Genomic DNA, 27,296 nt, shown 5'->3' on the forward strand with positions numbered 1-27,296 from the left:
TGGATTCATTCATTCAAATCCAAAATCCAAATCCAAATTACACCTTGTGTCTTAAAGTTCGAAAGTGGTTTGAGGTTACCCCGGAGAAACCGGCAACAACAATAATATAATTCATTTATATCTTAGGCAGTAAAATTACAGCAATGCACACACATGACTCTACAATATTCATCTCACCCGTCGAGCCTGAGCGAAGAATCTTCTAATGTTCTTCTTATCACTGCAGACCGTTTATCCATTCTCTGAATGACGGCTTGTAGGCGCGTTATGAGTTGACGAGACTGGGACGAATAGAGGGCGCTTTCCATTTTCTCCTACACCATTAGATAATAATTATTATGGACAGTGAACCTGTGAATACTGCATCTTTTAAAAAAATCGTCAATCAAGCTTTTAGATTAATAACGAATGAGAATTTAGCACGTAAAGTTGTTGTTGTTGTTGTTGCTGCTGCTGCTGCTGATGTTGCTGTGGTGGTGGTGGTGGTGGTGGTGGTTGTGGTGCCGTGGTAGTGGTTGTGGTGATTGAGGTTCCATAAACGTTCATTGAAGCCATTAACACTATCACGAAGAAATCAACTTATCAGATAAATAAATCAACAGAAACTCTTCGTTCATAAAACATACTTGTGACAGACTTTGTGAAATTGATTTTACTTCTCTTTGAAATTTCTTATCGCTACAAAATATGCAGTCGCTTATAATTAAGCGAATTTGGTCATTCTGAGATTTATGTAAAGACCTTATTTATGTGATTTATGTGATGACTTCATGATTCGGACATCAGGTGTGTCAAGGGGACGTGGCTTCCTACTGCAAGGGTGTACACAGAGATGGGTATACTTCTATGTTCATCGTTGTTCATGTGGCAATGCCGGGGGTTAAAGGAGACCTCTAGGTGTTACGTATCTCAATCTATCTAAATTTGTGAATTTGTGATATCTGGAAACCTATTCACATAATGCGCAGCAGAGGTCGTCATGTACACAACTGGAGCGCACTACTCAGTAGTTTGCATGTCAAGAAGCTGCTCTTTTTTTTTTTTTTTTTCAATAGCCAGTGCTCAATAACAAGAGTGTAACGCCCTCATTCGGGGCTTGGCGGCAATAGGCGTGTCTTCATCAGCCCGAAGTTCAAACTAGCGGGACATTTTGCAGTCTTAGAAAATAGCCCGATAGAGCGAATGTGCGTCTTCATCAGCTCGAACAGCCTACTTCGGGAAATTAGTCCGAAATTGACGCATGCGCACTTTGCAATATTACTCTGCCTGGCTCGCGGTTCGAAAGTGGATTTCCCCGCTCAAAATCTCCCATATCACCGATGTACGATTCTACAACCAGGGAGGTGAGCAGTACAGCAAATTCTCTCCAAAGGGATATTAATAACGCTACTCTTTCTTCTGTCCAGTGAGGCATCTTATATGAAATTAACGAATTGCAATGTTTAAACAAATCCAAAATGCACACAATCTGCAAGAATCTTCAGCTAAGGTATGAATAGAGTGGACCAGAAGAAGAAGTTTACAAAAAAAAACAAAAAAAAAAACCAGCTAGCATGCAAGGCACTGAGTTTTAATAGGGAGGTGAGAGAAATAACCTCCCTGGTTTTAAAGATGACAACAACAGTAGGCCTATAGTACACACATGTGATCCTTGAATACACCGTGCGTGTAATGTACTATACACAAACACTATCTGCTTGTACATGCGCTTTCCATTGCCAGCTGGCGAACCAGAAGCGTGGAGGGATCGAGAAAATTTCGGGCTGATGGAGACGCACCCAAGATAGCGCGCTGTTTCACGAATTAGCGCTCTAGTTGACGAACTAGACCAAGATTTTGGGGGAAATTTTCCCGATCAAATAGCGCGCTATCTGCGTCTTCACTACACAGATAGCGCGCTATTTTGACATCGGACTAGTTTGGTAACCGCAAGATAGCGCGCTATCTTGAAACTTCGGGCTGATGAAGACACGCCTAATGCATTCCTGATAGATCAGTTCGTAGTCCATTTTGCGCAAGAGAAAAGGTCATTTGTACGAACATGCATATTGGTTTGTAAACTCACTGAGTTAAGCATATGTGATGTAATGATTACTCGAGTATTCATGTGACCCTTATAAAAAGTGCTTTCTAGCTTATGCACCAGACATCAGGCCTGGTTATTTGGCAGTATTAACTAACAAAAAAAAAAAAAAAAAAATCTTAATACAAACAATGGAATAATGCTTTAATCTCCATGTTACGATTATGTTACATTGACAGATAATTGTGGTCACCTAGCTGCTCTGCATAATTTTTGATCATGAATTCCATAAATTGTTACGTCAGGCAAGCTCATTCACTATGTTGCCTTCAGAACAACTGAATTGCCTAGCCAACTGAAAAAAAGGAAAGGTCATTTGTACCAGTATACACAATGAGCTAATTACGAACTGACTTATACTAATTCATGAAAGGTTTCCGTGGCGAGATAAGACTTTCGGTGGTGGAATGCGTAACGGTGCACCACGTATTCTTTTTTTTTTTTTGTGTGTGTATATATAAATTATCACGTATATGTGGCCCTGAAAGGGGCCTACCCACTCTCCGTAGTCAGGGGATGGGGAGGCCCATTACAGGGCCACCATACCCAAGAAAGAACACGTGGTGCAACGTTAAGCCTTCAGTACAACTTCAATGGACAGAATACCAGCAGCAAGATGGCTGAAAGCATGTCTTAATCATGCTTGTAACATTGGCTCTAAGTTTGAGCGAGGATATAATTAGTACGAGTAAAACGTAGTTAGCCGAAAGCTTTAGTAAAACGAAAGCCCGAGGAAAACGGAAAACAATAGAGACCCCCCCCCCCCCCCCACGCACACACAGCCAGAAAAAAAAAATATATATATAAACTGGAAAGAAGGACAGAGAGAGAGAGAGAGATAGAAATAGATGGAGAAATAGATACATAGGCACCCTACATACAAACATAATCCTATGATGTAAATAATGATAAGAATGATTATTAATAATTATAATTTACAGACAGATGTAGCACTGGTTTCATAATTATTTCTTCATTTGAAAGGGCTCATCGTGTGTATGTATGTAATTATACCCACCGGGAGTTTCGGGTCTCGGGCAATCGAATTCTCACTCGTCATTTTTGCTGCTTCTTGCACTTCAAAGGAAGTGACGTCACGGTCACAGACAGCTATGAATGTTATAATTGGCAGGACCCTTTTCCAATATATGTTTATATTCAGGTTGTTTTTTTTTTTTTGTAATTCAATACATAATATGTAAATTGAGGAATAGACTGATGGGCGCTGCTTCTGCCACTTATCCTGAGACATTGTTATGATTGCAGGAAAATCAATATCATTATACAAGGATAATCGTGTCACAATACATGATTTTAGGACCGTTTTTGTCAACCCTTGCAATTTTCAAAATGTGATCATTTTGCAATCTCAGAGACACCAAAACCAGCGAGAACTCGGCTTGCCATAGAACCAGTAACGTTCACAATGTGTGGAATATGATTGTCATTGTCCGTTACCATTGTGAAGGAGACGGCCTGACCACAATAACACCGTCCGTCCCACATTCCGCACATTGTGAATGTTACTGGTTCTATGGCAAGCCGAATTCTCGCTGGTTTCGGTATCTCTGAGAGTGCAAAATGATCACATTTTGAAAATTGCAAGGGTTGACGAAAATGGTGTTAAAATTATAACGCATTAACCAAAATTAAAGAACTTGGTGCCGTTCTATTGAAAAAAGAATGACCTTTCCAATAGTATACAAAATAATGACATATTAGAAACAATAGTGCTAAAATTAAAGATCTTAGACGTTCCGTTCTTTTTGGGCCACCCTGTATAGGGCACGTAAACCGCTACATTGAGACTTAACGTTGGAAAAAAAAAACATAAACATTTATGCAGGCATTATACCTCCTCGCTTGTTTGGGGGATCTGATTGAAATTTAATTTTGAAAGACATGAAATGTTTCGAGGAAACAATAGCAAAGCGATAACAAAGAAGCAATGAGTATAGGAATGAATTAGACATAGATATGGGCATTTGGAGAAAAAAAAACATAGACACGAACCATGCGCGCACACACACATACATACGTATTATGGTATGTGATGTAATAATAATTACTCTATTATAAGCAATATGCAAAGTAGTTAAAAAAAAGAAAACACGGCAGAACGAGTTCAAAAATCGTTCGAAGAGTTTGAAACTCACCAGAGGTGGAGATCCTCCTTGCTTTCTGTATAACACGGCGATCATCCAAAATCCAACTGCCACGGACAAAAGTAACTCTGAAATGATATACGCTACTCTATATTGGGCAACATAGCGCCTGAGTTTAGCAGGGGAATTCCCATCCCAGGGTTCTTCTCTACCATCTTAAGTTATTGTCTTATAGTATAACAAATAATAAAAAATAAAAATTAAACAATAGTATTAGTCTACTTTCTCTTTCTCCTCAAAACAAGCTAAAACAAAGAAGCATTCAATTGAACCAATGCGACTCATTGACAACAATGACGGGAGGGGGAGGAGAGACTTTAGAAGAAGAAAATTATAAAACATTTCGGAAGTATGATATCGAAAAGCCCTCGGTGAAATTCATGTTCCATTTTTTTTTTTTCACCTTTGTGTCTCCCCGTCCTCCTCTCTGTCAATGGCGAAAGGCTCATGAGTTTGATTTGTATTGCTTTGTTCTTTTCCATATCTTCAGCTAACATAATTATGGCTAACAGACAGCTATGGTGAAATCTTTGAGGAAGTTATGAGCGTATTGCACAATCCCATTGTTCCCATGGCAGTGCGTATAGTGTGCCAAGGAAAATTGGGAAAGGAAATCTCCTCCGTCACTTTTTTTCTGCTTGAGCTATAGGGTTCCGATACATTGTCAGCCTTGTCAGCTAGCAGTCTTTTCTTAAACCACCCTCTTCTTTGCCTTGTGTAATCAAAGTCGAATTCGTGATTAAAGTGATATTGCATGAAATTTTCTCCTCACTTCTTTTCTCGTGGCTTCCCCCAATAAGCCCGCGCTTACCAAGGTTTAAAGGGATTGTACAGTTTTGGTTGAGACCTTATTTCAGGTTTCTAACATTTTTTGGTGAGATAATGAGAAACCTCTTATGAAATATGAAAGAGCACGTAATTATATGAGGAATTCAACGTTTATTTGATGAAAATTGGTTTTGAAATGGCTGAGATATCCAAAAAAGAGATTCTAATAAAGTGTGGGACCCACACTTTTTTTTATGATCGCTTTGTTTTACTTTGTTTTTGGATGCTTCAGTCATTCCAAACCCGATTTTCATCAAATAAACTTTGAATTCCTCTTAGAATGGTATGCTCTGTACTATATCATAAGTGTTTTATTGGTATCTCGCAAAAAGTTAAAAGCCCAATTCTCATCTCCACCAATACTGTACCATCCCTTTAAACTTTTTTGTGTGCGTTTGAATTTCAAATTTCTCGATTTGATCAAAGAAAACTAAAACATGGGCAGCATTAGATTTTTCATTTTGAAAACGTAGTTTAAGTGATGAAGATTTGATCGAATATAATTCCTAAATCCATATTTTGTATCACGCATATTTTATTTGATAAGCGGACCTCTGTGCTCATGAGCCACAACATGGTCACAATATGTATTTTTCACAACATAGTTTCTCACTTTGAATTAGTCAGTACAAACCTTTTTTTTTTTTCGGTTTTGTGAACAACGGATGCCGTTTTCCCTTTCCCAACACTATTCAGCTCGCTATCCAAACATATAGAATTATAAGTATGTCACAATGAACAGGCTCTGCATATAGACGCATGCATGGCATATATATATATATATATATATATATATATATATATATATATATATATATATATATATATATATATATATATATATATATATATATATATATATGTACGAATATTTAGTTATACAATCACGTTTTCACAAAGTACTCTAGATGCTGATATGAGATGTTTTGCACGGAAACCTCCCGCATTGCATAAGATGGCTAAAAAAAATATCTGCATCTTCAATGAAACTTCAGAATTCGCCTTGTAGGACTTGTAACTATATCACTCCTTTATCTCATCTGGTGCACGTAATCTACCCAGTTATTTATTAATCCTGAAAAAAAAAATATTACAGCGACGATTCATTGATTTTGAGTGTTTGTTTGTTTGTTGGTTTGTTTGTTTGCTTTTACGTGCCTGTAAATGTTGAATAATTTCGCTTTTGCGTGTACTCCATGTGCTTCTTCTCGTACTTAGCTCTGGAAGTGTTTGTTGTTTAGACTGCTCATGAAATAAACACTGTCAATAGACATAATAACTGAACCAGCCATACCCTCACTGATGCCTGTTTTTGCACAACAGACGTGTTAACGTGATTTCGTGAGTGCATGTTAAGAAGCTAAACTGAAGAGATGAAGCTAAATAGTTCTAAATAGTTCTTGCTTTCAATTGACATTCCTAACATTTACGATTTCTCCTCCTTGTAACCCTTTGTTCTTGTTTTGCCTTTGTTTTGTTTTTGCTTTGTTTTTGTTTGTTTTATAGGGGGCATTTTGTGGGATATATGCCAGAAAAGAATCTGTAGTGAAAACCAACAACAGTGAAGACCCGTCCGTAGCTTACTCGCGAAAATTCCCTCACCATGTAGGCTTCTGTTTACTTGGTGACGTCAGTTGTCTGCTGCTGTTGTTGTTATCGTTGTTATTGTTGTCCGCATCCGGGATAAGAATGGCATCTTTATACCATAATTCCACTTCCTATTTTTTCCCATCATTAATTTTTCTCTTTTGTTTTCTTCATTTATGTCGGCAATGATCAACTGTTTTTATTGATGTTGTATCTGTTGCACATTCGTTATCTGTTTTCACGTGCTATGGTTTTAATTTAATACTTATATCATTGTACTGAATATTGGAAACCTTTTAAAACGCATACTTCATTACATTTTCTCTCTGTTGAAAAATACACTTTTATACCCTTGAGAAAAAACTAAGATATACAACGTATCTGGGAAATATTATTCTCCGTGCTCTATTGAGGTGATGATTCTGTGAGGTGATCCTTCGATATGCCAAGAAAAAGAAGTTTTCCTGAAATTGCTTCATGATATATTCTTAGGTCGGTTAATTCTCTGACATCACAAATTGTGGGTATAGAGTTGATAGCATGTGTTTTATTACTGTCATGTTATACTGTGTTTTATTACTGTCATGGTATACCCTACTGTAAAGTCATGTAATGTCCTTGTGTTTCTACTGTCTTGTTCTCTCCTGTCTTTGTTAAAAAAAAAAAAGTTTAATGTATTCACAAGAATCCTTTAAGTGGTTCACAATTTACAAGCATGCTTTTCAGTGAACCTCTCAGTTCTTTCTCCTTTTTTTTTTCCTCCAAACATAACTTTGTATTTTGCCGGTATGCATGTATAATTTCGTATTTGTTAACCATTATCTACCATGTAAAGTCGAATACATGCCTATGTTATATCTTCTGATACATTTCGTGTTATGTTTGACGAAAAAGAAAGAAGGAATGAAATAAATGAAATGAAATGAAATGAAAAATGTAGAAGAGGCGGTATATGAAATTCACCAAAATTTTCACGATTCATGATACTCATTCGTGACTTAGTGTGCGGTTTTCCTCAAACCTTCACCGATTTATTCTGTATGCATTCGCTGAATCCACACAGTACATTACATGTTTTGGGAAAATCCCCGAAAGGCCTCATCGTGTAACTGTCTTCCTGCAGACTTCATCAGCGGCTCTAGGACACGGCGAACTGTCTGGATCTGTCGCTCCCATACATCACCCATATGAGAAGCATGTGGTACGTTCATCTGGAATGGAATCCAGTCGCATCCATTCTGCAGTAGGTACTCATGCACCTCACTCTGGTCCATTCAATTCGAATATGGATGGACATGTTGTGATATGTCATATAGGCATTATATAACATGACCGTTCCTTAAAAGAAGGGCTAGCCGTGTGCAACCTTGTTTGGTATGCATGATGATAATGAGAAATGGAGAAACGAGATCATAATATCCAGAAGATGTTGATACTCATGGATTCTCTCACCAGTCACTGTGCACGAGATCAATATTGGGGACCATTATGGCAACCTCAAACGGAAGCTCTGGAGTATCGGATCGGCTGGTAGCCAGACAGGGTTATTACGATTGGTCAGTTGCAGCCACACGGTGGATTCTATCATTAATTGTTATCACCACTGACGCATCGAATAGCGCGCTTCTTCCATAAACATGTACATGTACATAGTATTAAACTTTAGTCTTCACAGTCCGACGGTATAATGTTCTGAATTACACGTTTCTAGTTTAGCACAGAAACTGCACCACTTTCATACTTCTTGGAAGAGGACTCTGTTATATTAATTTACACGATTGCATATTATTCATATATATATACAACATTCGATTTTGTTGTTGTTATTTTCTTTTTACCCCCCCCCCCCCGCCCCCACTGCATTACCAGCTCATACTTATAGTGAGCATAGTTCAATGAACAAAGAACGAGAACAGCGGGTCAAATCAAAAAGAAGAACAGGGTTAAAAAAAGAGGCATATTCTTGTCAATCATGTCCATGGCTTTCCTGATGTGGCTTAACTAGACCGGGTTGTCAAAACATCGACATGACTAGACATAGATCATACAGGAAAACATTTCACTGGTAGATCCATCATTCGGGGGTCATTTAAACCCGGAACAAACAGACCATGAAGACAATAAACCCTGGAAGTGATATGCTTTGAAGAATGGAAAGGAGTTCATGCGACAAACTCAGTACATAGGTATACCAGTAAAGTATAGCTCAAACATATACCTCAATGGGTCAAATCATGAGAACACGGGAAAAGAATGATTCTATGTGTGTGTTACGGCACATTTTGGTAACTGCACAATTTGTTAAGAGACATTTGTTACCAAAATGTGCCGACAGTGCACCTATACCTGACGGGATTGTTACGGCACATTTTGATAATTTACCAAAATGTGCAATTTACCAAAATGCGCCGTAACAGTGTGCTACTGGGCATTCACATGACGTTCCTTGTCGATGATGCCAAAGGGCCGCAAGTCTCACAGACAAAGACAGTGAGAAACTAGCCACTTAGAGACAGACAGACAGACAGACAGACAGATAATTAGATAGACAGACAAATAGGCAGATATAGATAATTATGATATAAATGACAGAGAGATATGTAGATAGACTGAAAGACAGACTGATTAGATAAATGAATCACGTGAGAATTAGGTACGAATAATTCATGATTAAGTATACCAAACAAAGAAATGATTGATATCCAACGCCACATGTCGACTGACGACAAAACAACAACAAAAAGCACGAAGGAACAAAAGAAGGGGGCATAAGAATACCCACGATTAAGAGAGCTTTGTGTCGTGTTATTTGCGCTAAAAGAGACAGAATAGAATTCCGTCCTTCAACCTATAGAATATACCTACTCTCATCACATGTCTTCGCGCTTTAGCTCTAATGGTCTCCCAAGACGTTATTGCAAGGCCAAATCACAAAGCTGAATATAGTCCAATCTTGTAAAGCGATGCCCACTTTAAGTAGCGGTAATCGATGACATCGGTGAAACGCGAATGAAACATCCCTGAACAACAAAAACAAAAACCCCAGTATGGAAAACCACACTTTATTCGTGTTCCACTTGTGGCTTACATGGGTACAGCGTGTTTTCTTTTGTATGCTGCATGTCTAACCCTTGAGGCAATAAATCGATTTTACAGCACCGTTTTTGTTATGAATGGCTTTCTTCCCAATGAGCACGAGAAGTGTTTCCCGCAGAAAAGTTTGTTGCAGCGGCACGCAGTGACTAGAGGATCGGACAGACAACAAGGGAAAAAGGGGGTTGGTGTGGAAAACAGAGAAAACAAATGTAAGACACAAATTCGGTAAATTATGATAACCCTTTGGTTGCTATGGTTCTCGAAAGTTTGGTGAAACTCAGTTATTCATCTCAACGTATGAAAATGAAAGCTATCCTATTGGTAACATGATACTCGTTCAGTAACTTCCTCCCAACTCTGCCCGGAGAGTTATCTTTTTCTGTATTTTGCAGATCATGTTCGGCCATAATACTGTTACTATAAAAATTACTGAAAAACCTATAGACTCTAACTGCTGCACAGCGCCTGCTGTGATGTGATTTTATATGTTAAATAAGGAGACTGCTTTTTGAGTGATTTCTTAAAGGAATCTAGTTTGCATTTTTTTTTGGCAGCCTTTAAGACATGTCACACGATATTTTGCTATTTGGATTAAACTCACAGATTTTTTTTTTTTTTCACAAACAGAAACTCTTTAAACTACTCAAACGCCACAAAATACTCAGAAGTGAACTAATTTTCCAGTTTAAATATTAGGGACTGTGACTGTAGTATCATAAGGCGCTGATATGAAGATGGAAATAGTTATAAACCACTAATCCCACACATTTGATCACAATACTCGAAAAATGGATATTGCATGATGGCTTCAATATTGTGCTGTTTACACTTGCGCAGACATCTGTAAAGGTATGTATCAGTTCAGACATGGAGAGAGGGGGGAAGGGTACAAAGGACGAAAGAAGGAGAAAAAAGAATTAAGTAACATAATAGATATCATAAACGTTATGGGAAAAATCTGTAAAATCGATACAATGTATTAGCATTTTGATACGCATCTTTGATATGATCTAAACACATCATCCTTCTCTATACAGCGACCTTGGCGACGCATTATAGAGAAGAGCGATTGAGTTTTATTTTGCTATTATATTGATCGCAATTTGATGCCTAGCACGATACCTATTATATGTAGGGCTAAGTTTATAATCAATTTCAAACGTTTCCAGGACCTCTCAAAATGCCCCCGAATTTAATCATCAACGAGATTCATTACGATATCGACTGCAGTGCGTGAAAGACAATAGGAACAACAACAACAATAACAACAACAACAACAACAACAACAACAACAACAACAAAATCTTAGATATTAAACATACACATTGCTGTCAAAACTAATTGGAGAAATATAAAACCAGTGAAAACATCAACAAGTACTTTGATTGATTTTTCCCGATTATGTGTGATGAAAGCAACAATCTTAACCAGCCTGGCAACCGTTAAACACCATAATTTTTGCCGAGTCTTCTTGTAAACCACCTCGAATTCTTCGATGAAACTGGCCGATGGCTCCGTCTTCTGAATGCATTCTTGCATTAGTTTTCTCTGGAAAGATATTACCGTATTGGGAGAAGTTTTGATTGAGGCATCCGTGTTATTTAGGGTAGAGCGTGAGAGAGTTGCAGGAAAAACAAAACCCTTCAGGTGTAGGTCTACTTCCGGTTGTTGTTGGGTTTTTTTTTTCTTCATATGATTGTATGCCTGGATCAAATTTTTATATCACTACTAAGTCACATTCGCACAAACATATCACATATAACGTTTCACACAGTCATCATCACTTTCATGCACACACACACACATACACTTTTTTTTGTTTTTCAATGATATTTTATTGATTTCATTCAAATTAATCATAAATCAACCCATTCTGGGTGTAACATGAACATAAGAACGGTACAAATGCCATTCAAAAGACAAATCCATTACCAACTTATACTCTGCCCATCATCTCCCTTCAAACATAACAACTCGATTATAAATCAATCCTACTGACCATTTCTTCACGAGAAAGTATTGACATGTACCAAAAAAAAAAATGTATATATATATATGTATCTTTGACTATGGTATACTTATACTGCCAATCATCTCTCTTCAACATAACAACTCGATTATAAATCGAGTATGTAAGGGTATATATATACAAGGGTATATACATAAAAAAGCAACAAAAATACGTTATACAAACTAGAATGAAATCATTTCATTGAAATCAAATCCCCATCCCCCACCAACCCCGATGCACTCAAACCTATCCCACACCCTCACCACAACCCCAAACACATACATCCACAACCACCACACAAATACACCCCAAACACCAACACACATACACACCAACACCAAAAACGCACATACACACATACACCCCACACACAAAACACACCCGAAGCGATACCACCTTCCTTCCTAATAAAAACGACTTTCAAATTCAGAAACATTTTCCCATTTCAGCAAATGTAATCCCAACTTATTTCTTTTTATAGCAATTTCTTTTTCTTCATCCCGAAAACTTATTATTCTTTTACAAATTTCCTCCAAAGTAGGAATTTTTCCCTCCGACCTAGATCTAAAAATGATATATTTCAAAATAAAAATTATTGTATTATAAAATTTTACTTTTGGATCCCTTCCCGTAACACCAAAATGAACGTCTCTCCACTCTATATTTCGAAGATCTGCCATCTCAAACCTATCTATCACTTCCTGCCACAAATTCTTAACATACACACAATCCCAAAATAAATGTTTATATGTTTCTACCGATTGCTCACAAAAAGAACACCGGTTATTTGCAACGAAACCAAACTCAAAAAGATTTTCCTTTCTATAAACAACTCCATATAATAATTTATACTGAAATTCCCTACACGCATACACACGCATACAAACGCATACACACACACACTCACACACACACGCACACACACACACACACACGCGCACACACACACACACACAACCCCCCCCCCACACACACACACAAACACACACACACACTTTTTTTTGTTTTTCAATGATATTTTATTGATTTCATTCAAATCATTCATAAATCAACTCATTCTGGGTGTACCATGAACATAAAACGGTACAAATGCCATTCAAAACACAAATCCATTTTTCAACTTATACTGCCAATCATCCCTCTTCAACATAAAAACTCGATTATAAATCAATCCTACTGACCATTTCTTCACGAGAAAGTATTGACATGTACAGAAATATATATATATATATATATATATATATATATATATATATATATATATATATACAAATGTATATTCTTTGACTATGCTGAATCATGTTACTCACACTCACAAGGGTATATACATAATATGTATATACCCTTGTGAGTGTGAGTAACATTATATTATAAAAGCAATGATATACAAAACTAGAATGAAATCATTTCATTGAAAATCAAATCCCCATCCCCACCAACCCCGATTCACTAAAACCTACCCCACACCCACACCCACCAAGCACATACACCCACAACCACTACACACATACACACCAAACACCAACCCACATACACAAAAAACACCAACACACATACACACATACACCCCACACACAAACACACCCGAAGCGATACCACCTTCCCTCCTAATGAAAACGACTTCCAAATGTTGATTGATACGTAAAACATACAAAAAACATACCAGACGTACGTACACACACACGCACACTTTTTTGATAACTAACACACACACACACACACACACACGCCACACACACACACGCACACACACACACACACACACGATACAACACAATACACACATAAAACACGCTTTATACAGAAAATGATAAGATAATCTGCGTAATCTTATGACTGAAAAAAAAAAATCGAAAAACATCTACTTTGAACTACACGTCATATTGAAATTCATTGAAAATCAAATCCCCATCCCCACCAACCCCGATTCACTAAAACCTAGCCCACACCCACAACCACCAAGCACATACACCCACAGCCACTACACACATACACACCAAACACCAACCCACATACACACAAAACACCAACACACATACACACATACACCCCACACATAAACACACCCGAAGCGATACCACCTTCCTTCCTAATGAAAACGACTTCCAAATGTTGATTGATACGTAAAACATACAAAAAACATACAAAACACACACCAGACGTACGTACACACACACGCACACTTTTTTATAACACACACACACACACGCCACACACACACACGCACACACACACACACACACGATACAACACAATACACACATAAAACACGCTTTATACAGAAAATGATAAGATAATCTGCGTAATCTTATGACTGAAAAAAAAATCGAAAAACATCTACTTTGAACTACACGTCATATAATCTTTCACGTTATAATGTTGTCTGGAAGTTGTTATATATATATATATATATATATATATTTTTTTTTTTTTTTTTGTAAACCACCTCGAATTCTTCGATGAAACTGTCCGATGGCTCCATCTTCTGAATGCATTCTTGCATTAGTTTTCTCTGCGTTATATCTTTGAATTTTTATTGTATTGAATGTATATATATATATTATTATTATATATATACATTTTTTTTTTTACTTTTTCTTTGTTTGTTTGTTAGTAACTGTAATTCTGGAATGTTTTATGTATTGTGTTTTAAAGGGCCCCGATGAAAACCAGCAAGTGCTGACTTGGGCTACCCTTTTTAAATATGTGAAAATAAATAGATATTTATTATGGATGCTTCAATCCTTGCGATGTAGGCCTACCTACAACAATGTTATTACTATAAAAAAAAAGTCAACGTGTGTGTAAATGTATAGTGCATAATATGTTTGAAGATACAAACAACAAGCGACATGTGTAATGCTATATCATGCTTTATGTTATACTTGATGTTTTCTTGTATCCCTGCTTTTAGAACCAGGATGTGTGTTTGATTACAATGTCACTGTCCTTTGATATGAAGGATTTTCAGCTTTTCTGCAGATGTCCACGACATAATATCCTCGACTCTGAAATAGCTTTTCAGACAATAATCACTAGCTGGCGCGCCAGCAGGTGGTGATCATTGTCGAATAGCGGATAAGACAAAGATATTGTAAGCAGGACCTTGTGGATTCGAATCCTCAATATTTGGCAAGATTTTGTCGTTTTGTTTCCACTTTGTTGCCCCTCTTAACTTGCGTTTCGTAATCATATCGACGTTGCATCTAGATACTGATCTAATTTCATTCTGATTAATATCTATATTACTAGAATGATATAGATAATAATCATTGCTATCATTATCATCATTGCAATAGCAATATCATCACCACCACCACCACTACCGGTACTAATTACTACACTACCGTACTGCAGCTATACTACTACTACTACTACTACTACTACTACTACTACTACTACTACTACTACTACTACTACTACTACTACTACTACTATGTTCTACTACTACTACTACTACTACTACTACTACTACTACTACTACTACTACTACTACTACTACTACTATGTTCTACTACTACTACTACTACTACTACTACTACTACTACTACTACTACTACTCTACTGCTACTACTATTACTGCCACTTCTATCCGTACTATTATACTTATTACTGTATCAATTGTACAATAGTGATGTATCTTTGGGTATTTTTTTTTTTGCTCTATCGAATGATGAACGTGTGACATGCAACTAACGTGGAAGTTTACACAGCAACATTAGTTACTGTAATACGCACATCTTAAGCTCTTTGACATATGTAATCAGCAGGGGCAAAACATTGTTAAATACAGTGTAGTATACTTTACATAAAATTATGTATTGCTCAGGGCGGAAAACCTGATATTAGCGAGATTTTGGTTTCGCCTGACGAGAAATATCTCTGGAGCAGACATTTAATGCATGTTTTATATTCATGTCCCCTTCTCTTTTTTTTTTTTTTGACATTTTTTTTTTTTTGCTATAGGCCTACTCCATCTCACCTTATTGAATATGATTGACATTTTGTGAGACGATTCACAGAGACGATGCGAAAGCAACAACAACAGCAACAAAGATGGTTTTACTTTATCAAAATCTTGAAATCCTCCACAATTTCTGTTGGATCACTAGTGTATCAGAGTGTACTTTGCATCAGTGGCAACACATGTACATAGATTGAAAGCGTTGTAAGTGTATGATATATTATAATCATTGTGTGTTATTAGTAAACGACTTTTACAATCCATAGATTCTTGAGCAAATATAGGCATCAATATCAGATAAGCGTAAGCTACATGAGAAATACAACGCGCACGTTTATGGCAGGCTTACCCCCATGTTTATCCGTACACTGTGTAAAAAAAAAAAAAAGAAGTAGACAAGAAAAGACGATCGAAATGGGCTCAAAGTCATGTCCAGTGTTGTGAATAGATTCTTCTCTTTATTAGTGTTCAAACATTGCGGAGCGGAAGTACGTGTGTATACAACTTTGTAGAGGTACGACAAAATAAACGAACAATACTATAGGCTATAAACCAGACCCGCATTTAGGTGACGAAGGCAAGCAAACGACAATGCATCACGTGACATTGACCTACAATACGTACAGCACAACAATGGTGGCTGGGTCCCCCGCAAGCTTCACTACATTGTGTACGTCACCGTGACGCACACGCACAATAAAATGTCTAATATTCAACACAGTAACATCAATGGACGCGGACCACACGGATACCAGTACACCAGCTAGAGTGTCAACAATATTCGTGTCTTCCCAATAATAAGAAAAACAAGATCAAAGTTAGAACCGTATCACCCCCCTCACACTAGCCCCCTCTTCACATTACTGTAATGCTAGTTAGAAAAAAACAAAACAAAACAAAACAAAACCATTAATTGTTATCATCATGCGTGTTTAGAGGTATCTGTTCTGGTTCTACGGAAAATCTATTATTATCCTAGTCGAAATGAATTCTGATTTTGGTATAAAATCTAAAAATTAAAATAGGAAAATATACAGTTCATTTTCACCTCATCATATCCCCTAAACAAACAATAATGCTGCAATAAGAGAATGATAACGATAAATGATATTGATTACAATGTTGTTGATCAGCATGGCTGCAGGCCTTATAACGACAAGTGATTATCAACAAATTTATGTCCAAAAAAGTAACATGTTACTGTAACAGATCAAACCCTGATTGACTTCTTATTTTAACAGAGAATACACGATTAATAAAATGCGAAACTCTGAAGTAATTTTGGTGGCTAGATGAAGCGTTAGACCGTTCGAAAAAAAAAAAAAAATATTGTACATTATTGCCATGCACAGATATCAAGGCACAGTTGTATCTAACCACAACCATCGTAACAGTAGCCCGCAACAAGATTTGGCCTTTGATCAAAAGGTGCAGGGTTGAGTTATCATGTTGCCTTGTTACATAATGCGTATACATGTACATACAACCTGGGTCTTGTATCTGTAATGTGATGAGGAGGTTCCTTTGAAGTACATTGTATATCCATACACCTCGACAACTGGGAAAAAGGCACACCGTGTTTGTCTAAAATATCAAACTGATAGCAGCGTCTCTTCGATAATGCAGAACGTGCTACAGAGACTATTACGGCACAATCCAGCCTCACACTTGTAACTTGAAACGTAATCATAAAGCATGAAATCGTATCCTTGATTGAGGGTTGGAATTACCTTTCATCTTTAAGGGCTACGGGCTACAACGTTTAATAAAATCATATCTGTAGGTCCTACTGTTGTAGGCCTACATTACCAATACAATGTATACCCAATTTATACCATAAAAGAGAGAGAAAAAAAGTCTCTCCACGTTCAAGATGACGAATCGGGAAGATCGTTGGATTGTCCCTTGCGCCTTTCAAAAAGTATATGCGATATAAATATATATTGACAAAGATTTAAATCACATCAAAAGTAGGCATATCATCAATACAGACTTCGATGAGCAAATTCACGTATTGAATAGTAGCTCTCCTTCTTGTGGCTTGCATGATACATGTGAGGTGGCAGTCTTTTAGCTTCTAAATCTCGATTTATGTCGAGGACGAGTGAAAATGGAAAAATGCTCCTATAAACAAATGAATGTCAGACATGGGTACGATTGGCAGTTCGTCATATGACATCGTGTTAAAAAAAAAGAAGCACGTGGCAGTAACGGCAAGATCAGATTTGTTAAAAAAATCAGTACTTTCTACACTGTATCAGTGAAGATAATATTGTATGTCACCACATTGTCTTCGTCTAAAGTGGTCTCCCTTAAGTACGTTGAACATTATCCCATTTTGGAACGCAGAACTTGCAAAAGCATGTCATTATTGACATGTTTGAAGACAAAAAGGCCGTACAAATGCAATCGACAGATACATTGTAGGTAACACCCCTGTATACCGTTAACTATACTCTTTGTAACACAGTTAACATTCTTTGTGATTTCAAGCGAATGAAGTAAATGCGACGAGCACAAGACAAGCGTCGCTTCGAGCTGCTGGAGGTCCGTATTTGTTAGAAGAAGAAGAAGAAACACAAACAACTATACAACGAAACAGTTTCAATACTGATTCCAAGCCTTACCAATTATCTTGCAAAATAATTATCATAAATACAATCTTTGTAGATAATGCCAAATTCATTGAGCAGAAATCATTAAAGGTCGCATCTTGATATCAGCAATAGCAGGAGAACGCAACAACGTTGCGCTAATCTGAGGCATTTTATCAGCACTTAAACTGTTCGGACAAATACACGTATACTGGTATAGTGAAAGTAAAATATGGACGGATTAACCTCACAATACACGTATACATGAACACATTGAAACTGATTCTTCATAACGGCAAGATACAATGACATTAAATGAATTTTTAAGAAAGATAATTAGAGTTACCAGAATCACAAAGGTGCAAAAAAAATATAATGTTAACAGAGTTTGAATGATTCAACCCTGTCAAAACCCACTACTCTACTTGATACTTTTGACATTAGTCACTGTTAGTGCAATTTCTAGTGCTCCTGGCAGAATAAAAGTAATGCCGGACGGATTAGTAATACTATCTCTTTAGGGAAGATTCAATGAAGCTTTATCCAAAATATTCATAATCTAATAGAATGACATTTCATTTATGTCTTGAGCATCCTCTACAATTACTAAAAACTAAATTCTAATCGATGCACAGTGTTCTACATGTCATAGGTTCTATCATCAGAAAGTTAATTCTTTCATGTTGATCAATTAAATCTAACAACAGAATACTATAACAACAAAAATACACTATGAATAATGAGACACTATACAAGTGATGTGGACGGATAGTGTTTCTGCTGTTTTTTTTTTTCGTAATAGTTGATAATAGTCAACTCAAGTCGCCGTGAAATGAAAATGGATTGTACAAAATGTTTCTAGACAATATTAACAAATGTAGGTTGCAATCAATAATGTACTACATTCGACAGTGCATTGAATCAAATTTGTGACATCAAACATTGTGAAATAATATAACAAGTTCGATCGTATTTATTTAGGTTAATCAATAACTATAGTTAGTAGAATAACTGTCAGTTCAGTGAGCCTTGTCTCTGCCACGCTCTCACAAGATGACGAGGCTGCAAGATTTTCTGGCTGCTTACGACTACGCAGTCGAAGGACGGCTCCCATAGCTTCAGGGGGATCGCGGCATGGGGCTGCTTTCGAAACCGACCTTTTCGCTTCGCCTTGCACGATGGCTCTTGGAGTTCGTCGTCGGCATTGTTCGTCGGTAGGGGTTCGGAAGATGATTCGGCTTTACGCGGCAACGCTTCTCCTCCGTACCGGACTCCGTCCCTGTTGTTTGCTCGGTTGGGCACTTCATCATAGCTTTCATCCTGAGAGGGGAGCACGAGAATTTTCGACGTCGGCGACTTCCTCGGCGTCGTAAATGGGGAGTCCTTCGGAGAAGAGGTCAGCGATAAGGGGGCGATTCCCACTTCTTCAGGCACACTCGATCGCTCATTCTTACAAACCGAATTCCCGCTCTTTTCGCCGGCGTGATTTTTCGGCGAAATCGTCGTCAGCGGTGGGAAGCGAGTTTCCGAGCCATTCGACGCGAGCGCTCCCGGTGTTGATTGCGGCTTGAAGGTGACTTCTTTGCGAGACGATCTCGGTGGCGAGGAGTGAGTTAGTTCGCGTCTACCCCTCGGCAAGGATTCGTAGAGCGATCCTAGCGTGATACCGTCCAGATCGAGCTGGGAAGAACCACTCTTGCTCCGATGTCTATCTTGACGCTTTGCTTTCGACCTCCATTTCTCGATATATAAGTCTGTCTTTGATCTATGAAGCCAGGTTGGTGTTGACCCTTCACTTAACGTTTCCCTTGGGTCTGTAAGGGGCAGTTTTCGGAGCTCGCTTTTACTTCTGGTTAAGCCATGAAATGTCTTTTGCCTGATCACCATGTACTTGTCAAGGCGCTCGTTCACCGACCGCCCGTAGATGTCACTATCCGAAATCGTCTTCGACATGTTGGGCACCGAGTTTCTCGCATTCGGCTTCAGTTGTATACGGGCGAGGTCGATTGGGTAGTGGTGGTGATCGCGAGAAGTCCAGTCGGATGGCGAAAATCCAATTGTCTCTGGTACGCTTGACATCGTTGAATGGGCACCCGACATAGCAGAGGGCATCGGGGTAGCCAAGGCCTGGTCAGGGATGGAGTTCACGTTCCCTCCGCCCTCACCGCCCGACAGGCTTCCGGCAGGCAAGGAGTGTCGGTACATGGTTCGGTAAGACGAGATCGGGGGCGCTGTGGATGTCGACTCAGCATCATGGACATCGGCTGGAGTGCCGGCATCCAAACTCCAGCGAGTTTCAGCCATCGTGGGTCCACGAGTCATAGTAACGTCATTTCTTAGCTGTTCTCATTTTGCTAAAAATAAATGTGCGTTTAGCGAGTAAATGTTCCAACTTCTCACCTTCTACGAGATTCTCAGTGTCAAGTCTTTCTCAACGGTGAAATTGTAGCAGTAATTTCCAGAGGAAAAATAACTGTTCAGTGTGTTACAGACTTTCTACTGATGCTGGTGAATGGATTTTCTAGAATGATCAGATTGGACTAAATTCGCCGATATCGTCAGATTGTTGAAATCCATTGGTTACCCATCTCACTTTCCCGGTTGCACTCACACATTCCCATCATAACGGGCAGTTACTGGGTGGCACAATAGTATTTCCTTTTCTTGCAACTTGATTTTAAACGTGATGTCCAGCAATGATATGTAGTGATGACAAATAATTCCAGTGTTGGTGTCGAAGATCAACACAAACGTGAAAACAATCACACAGAGTGTACCAAGATATATTTGTTCTTCGCGCATATCAAGTACCACTGTGAAGGCTTACTAGTATTTGCTTTGTCCCACGAGTCCAGTTTGACGTCATTGTCCAACTGATAAATATCCTCCAATTTTTAGAATAAACAGTGGTCAATGATTCCTATAAATGCGTGATTGGAGTCATGTTGCCGTTGGTTATGAGATCGATGACACAGAAATTTTGTTTCCACTTCTGAACATGGTAAGTTATACGATAGGTCAGAGCTCGCGTATACAACTAAGCAAAGGAAGGGTGGACGCACACACTCCAGCGGTTACAATGTGCACGGTCGAACGCTGTCGGCGGACGGAAAGCATAGCGTAGCCGTAGCAACCACTATGCTCGCAAGATGTGCACAGCGCTGAAGGGGTACGTTGTTTTGGGGTGGCTTTTGTTCCGCGTTAAGCGCCCATTCGAAGGGCCTAGTGAAGCATATCTGAACTTTGAGCCCCTCTGCCGATCCTCTCCCGCCCTCCTCGCGGAGTGTCAGGGGTGTAACACGCGTGACCTTAGGGGGTGAAGTGCAACCAGCAAGAGTTCGCTCATGCATCGGTGACAAGAAAATTATGCCATTCACGAAATTCTACGCACTGAATTGTTTACATTACACGAAAGTATGTTTCGACTTCGTATTCTCGCGGGCACGTTTTAATTCGAAAGATTTTTTCTCTCGGGCGCCGATGATGGCTCCAGAAGTCTTCTTTAATCTCCACCAAAGAGTGCACGGACTCCTGTTACCAACCTCGCTCCAACAAGTGTTTTTCTCCAATCTGATGAGGGCAAGAAGTATTCTACCCCCCTGTTCTGCTGTATCCTTCAGCAGCACTAAGAAAATCCAATCCCTGCGCAAACCTGCGAATTTAGCCTTCAGGCGGTTTTCCTCCTTTCTCCCTTCTTTCTCATTGTATGCCAACAAGGATACAATGCACTTTCGCTCATTGAGACCTTCTCCCCTCTCCGTCTCACACAGGAACCACTTCACAGCCGTTCGCACCCCTCGAGAGCTATTGTTGAGTTCGGCTCACCTTTTCATGACCGATATTGATTAGATGGTGGTTCTTACCAGTCTTTCCCTCTTTTTTTTCCTTCTCGCCTAACAAGATTTAACGAAGAGGGTCCTTTCTTAGGAAGAAGAAAAATAAGAGGAAAGAAAGAGAGATGTGTCAAGAGTGGACGCCCGGAGGAGAGAAGAGAACTCATCGTGTAAACATCTTGAGATGAGCTCTGGAAAAGAGTTCTTTCGTGGCACAGAGGAATCACTTTCTAAATCTTTAAAGGGATGGTACAGTATTGGTGGAGATGAGAATTGGGCTTTTAACTTTTAACGAGATACCAAGAAAACACTTATGATATAGTACAGAGCATACCATTTTAAGAGGAATTCAAAGTTTATTTGATGAAAATTGGGATTGGAATGACTGAAACATCCAAAAACAAAGTAAAACAAAGCGATCGTAATAAATTGTGGGTCCCACACTTTATTAGAATCGCTCTTTTTTGGATATCTCGGCCATTTCAATACTAATTTTAATCAAATAAACGTTGAACTCCTCATAGAATTACATGCTCTTTCATATTTCATAAGAGGTTTCTCATTATCTCAGCAAAAAATGTTAGAAACCTGAAATTAGGTCTCAACCAAAACTATACGACCCCTTTAAGCTACAATTTAGAGAGAGAGAGAGAGAGATACGGGGGGGGGTGCGAAGAGGAGAGAGAGAGGGGGAGAGCCATTATCTCCATCAGAAATATTCCAATATGAAAGACGTGCTAGGATGCAATCTCTACTTTGAACCTAGAATTTAGAGAGAGAGGAAGAGAGAGAGAGAGAGAGAGAGAGGGAGAGATGGGAAGGGGAATGGGGGGGGGGGGTAGGGAATTAAGAGAGGGAAGGAGAGTTGCTATATCCACCAGAAATATCATGATATGAAAGAGATGGTCCGTATGCACTTCAGTCATATGAATAAACATGTGGCAATCATTGAAAACGGTATAATCATCATTACGAATTTTGTCATCGATAGCTGTGGCAGTATTACCGTCGCCATACCTCTAGTGCAATGGTTTATTCATATCGATTATGATTATTACTATCACTGAAATTAGGGTTAATTTGCTTCATACTACTTGGTACTAAAACGGCTTTGACTAGCAATTATTTTACAATTAGTTTTCAGTTTTCATTTTGAGAAAGAGAGAGCATTGTAATGCAAAGACTAGAATTCTCTGCAACTCCCCCATGATATTATGAAAGACAGACAGCTTGATGAGTGGATAGATAAATAAATAACAATAGAGAGGGAGAGAGAGATGGAAGAAAGAATGAGGGAGAACTAATTGCAAGCGTACAAGGAAACTTAACTTCATTGAGAGAAATGGTGTCTTCGTATGTCCAAATAAATTCAATCAATTAAAGAAAACATGGAGAGATTAGTGGGGACCGCATCACAATTACAAGACTAATAGCAATCTTATCCAATTACCTGGAGGCATCCATTTCTTTATGATAAAAATCTCGGGTGATATAGCAGAGTTTTTCCATGGCTACACAAAATATTTACACCAATGCTGCATTGTGATTTTCTATTAGGTTCTTAACCTTGCATGGGACTGATTAAAAATAATCTGGCCATCTTTATTTGGCAACAGTGATGGCTTACATTGCCCTTGAGAGAGACAGAGAGGGCAAGTGAGAGAGTCCTTTGTGCTAGTCATTAGCCACTGGTAGATTATTATAATAATGGATGTGGAACTTGTGAGTTATCAGGAAGCCGTTAAAGGTAGAATAGGGTGCTATCTGCCAAGGTAAGTTTGGAACGAACGCACGGTGGTAGATACAAAGGGGGAAAGAGGAAAAGGGGGTGGGGATGAAAACAAAACAAAAGAAGAAAAATCGTTCAGGAACCCATATCACAGAAGAGACTGGGTGGTTAAGATTTATCCACCGGGAAGGATGTGTTCGCAGTATTGTTTTCTTTCTCTCTCTCTCTCTCTCTCTCTCTTTTAATAAAATATTTTCAATTCAATTCATTTATTTTCATTTGCATTTTTTTTTTGATCTGTTGACTTGTCGATCTTGACTTCGTCATAAGATGTGCAAGCATGCAGTTACAAATAAAATCAGATCGACTGTGAAACTGTTCTGTGTTTTTTCTTTTACCAAAGCAAGTACGCCTAAAGTGTGTAGAATAATTGATAAATACATTTAGAAAAAAAAAATACTGGTTAACAGATGAAGGGATTTTCTTCTGATGGTTTCCAGTATCCCATTGTATTAAACGGCCAGGTGTTGATGTTCTGTGTCGTGTTTTGTTATATTTATAGTGTTCGATTCGTAAAGTATGTGATCATGTCATGGGTCATATAAGCTAGAATAAATAAGTTGTAACTTGTTTATTCTGTCGCCGGTCTAACACACTGACATCCAGACAAATAGTGACGGGTGGGGATGGGGTTGGCCGAGGCCTTGGAGAAAGTGCAACCCCGCCCCCTTGGAAAAAAAAAAATAAATATCGAAACATTCACGTGATACACTATGATGCCGTAAAGTGTATTCAATCTATACATGATAAACAAAACAAAGGGAAATGACAAGAAAACGCAAATGAATCAAGCCTTGCAAAAAAAAAAAAAGGCAAAGGTAAAAATCAAGGATTATTTGTAATTCATGCAGCTACATTATTTGCAGATATGTCTTTGTGATGTAGCCCAATATGCAAATAATCTGCAAATACAAGTTTTGAGAACTAGCAAAAGACGATACTCTTTAGAGACGGGAGTAATGTCGCTGAAGCTTTACTTCAGCAAACACCTGTTATTACAAACCTACGTATGCTGAACTAACTGGTAGGAGGAAAGGAGGGAAAATGAACAACATTTAGCACAGTGTCCAAATTATAAAGTACCTATAGTTACGATGGCGCCCTAAACCATGTAAACCGAATTACTGTCGTTGATTAGTTGCTGATCATCAAGTTGTCATGTTTCCATCAATAAAGCGAAAAAAAAATAAAGCTTCTGTTGGGGGCATATTGATTACACATATACATACAAAATTACATGAAATGCATAATACATGTATGATTCTATTGAGCATGTACCTAATATAAAGATATGATAGGAACATATAAATATTGTAATGAATTTATTTGACATGATTATAGAGTTGAATATTGAGTCGTAATAGTGTGATCGTTACGACTGGCTGCCTATTAATACTATTAAATCATATAAACTGATGGCTAATGCCAACGAGATGTGAAATATCATTTCTTTTATCATATTGAATTGTAAAATTGATTAATAATTAGAAATGGTGATTAACTTTCATGTCACATGTCAACACTATTACACATTTTCATAGCCATGAACTGGATACTGAGACAATAGAAGATTGTGTTTTTGTGATGTCATTATTATCATTCTTATTATCTCTGCCGTAAGCTGTGAAGAGCTTTGTTTTCATAGTAGTTGGTATGGAAATTCGAAACGAAGCTACACCTGTAAGTCATAGCACATTATTTGTGTATGGGTTTCTTTGACAAGCCAACATAGGCCTACTTGCACTACTCCAGGCAGGTGCGACGGACTGTTTGCAGACGATTGTTACATTCGTTTGCCGCGCAAATTGACTTTCGCTGGTATCGTAGCGTCTGCTCAAGTGGTGAATAAGTTCAGGCAAAGTGAAACCCTTTTAACCCCACCTCGATGAAAAGCTGGGGCATTGTTTCCTCTGAGAGGGGTGAAATGTTGCTGTTTGTAACACCTAGATCCCCTAGCAAATATTTCCCTTTGCTCCATGTAGACGTTAATGAGTTTGCAAGATGTTTTATTTGAATTAGGACTTGCGCATTTTCTTATTTGACGATCTCTAAAAGTGTTTTTCTGACTGTCTGGACTGAATCAGATCACCAGATTGCATTTCATCCGACCAGTAGCATCTGTGCGGCAGTGTCATGATCATCTGGTACACCACACTTGTTAAAACTTGACTGGCAAATATAATTGATTGAGAATATTACTTGGAATCATTGATTATTAACTGTGATCTCCATATTTTGTCATCTATCACACCGAACGCCATGATGGGACGAAATCGTTGTCGATTGACGAATCGACCACGGTACAACCCGCGCATCGAATCGCCCGATTTCCTCGTCACAAATTCATTCTCTCTCCAGTCACTGATCTCGGTGTCGAGACCGACAGAGTTCTGCGGTGATAATAGAGAAGATAATTCTGCCGGAGCAGACAATCATGTAAAAACTAGTAGAATCACACGGACACACAGGGTTGGATTTCAGGACGCTGAAACTCGCCAAAGGGAAGCAATTGAGTCTTACATCCGACGATATGTATCATCGGCACCGGTACAGTCCACTCCGAAAAAAGAATCTGCCGACAAGATCCATGGACCTCGAATGAGAATCACCGATAACGTGAGGATATTTTTCAGCGATGATCGACTACAGAAATCCTTGTCGACTTCGTCGCGCTCAGCTTCAGCGATTCCGATCAGAAACTTTTCATCGATTCACCATATCGCCGATCACATACGCAGCGTAAGCATGACATCCACACGACCCCGGGACAAGACGATATCAGACTCTCTATCGCACGATCCACTGAACGATATAAAACGTGTTTTATCGGACAAACCTACCGACTTGGACTCACGTAAAGACGATGAGCAGACGTCCACTGAGACAGCAACGAAAGCGAACGGCGTGCAACCGATACTGCTCGCAAGACGCCTTGATACCACAGCAAAAACTGAAAGCAAATTCTTACCTACAAACACAAATGGCCGATCAAACTACAACAACAATTCGTGTCATCATGAGGAGTTTCCTCTTGAATTCCCAGATGATGCAAGGGCAGCAGAAGGTGAATGGGTAGACATTGTTATGCCGCGCCAAATATTTACTCAAAATGAAATTAATGTAGATGATTCTCGTCATCGTAGTTCTACTCCTAGATCTACGAAAAATGTGACAGAAAATGACTTTGCTCCTAAAAGGCTGGGCTCTCCCAAGCAATGTCGCATTCTGCATGAAGTACCCGTAGGTCCTCATGATTTTCCTGAATTTGGCATGAGCACTTCTGACATTGCTGTAAGTGGAACTGACATACAGTCATCGTCAACCTTGATGTCTTCGCTGGATCAAA

The 27,296-nt window shown here is 38.6% G+C and overlaps 1 protein-coding gene across 1 annotated transcript; it reads right to left on the reverse strand.

Annotated features, from left to right (window-relative positions):
* Positions 1-19,224: 19,224 nt before the first annotated feature.
* On the reverse strand, positions 19,225-20,815 carry LOC140232002 (uncharacterized). Its single transcript, XM_072312154.1, has one exon. It carries the CDS (start codon positions 20,648-20,650, stop codon positions 19,343-19,345), a length of 1,308 nt encoding a protein of 435 aa, XP_072168255.1. The 5' UTR covers positions 20,651-20,815; the 3' UTR covers positions 19,225-19,342.
* Positions 20,816-27,296: the final 6,481 nt, after the last annotated feature.

The sequence above is a fragment of the Diadema setosum genome, chromosome 8, assembly GCF_964275005.1.
Source record: "Diadema setosum chromosome 8, eeDiaSeto1, whole genome shotgun sequence".
In the NCBI taxonomy this organism is placed as follows: domain Eukaryota; kingdom Metazoa; phylum Echinodermata; class Echinoidea; order Diadematoida; family Diadematidae; genus Diadema; species Diadema setosum.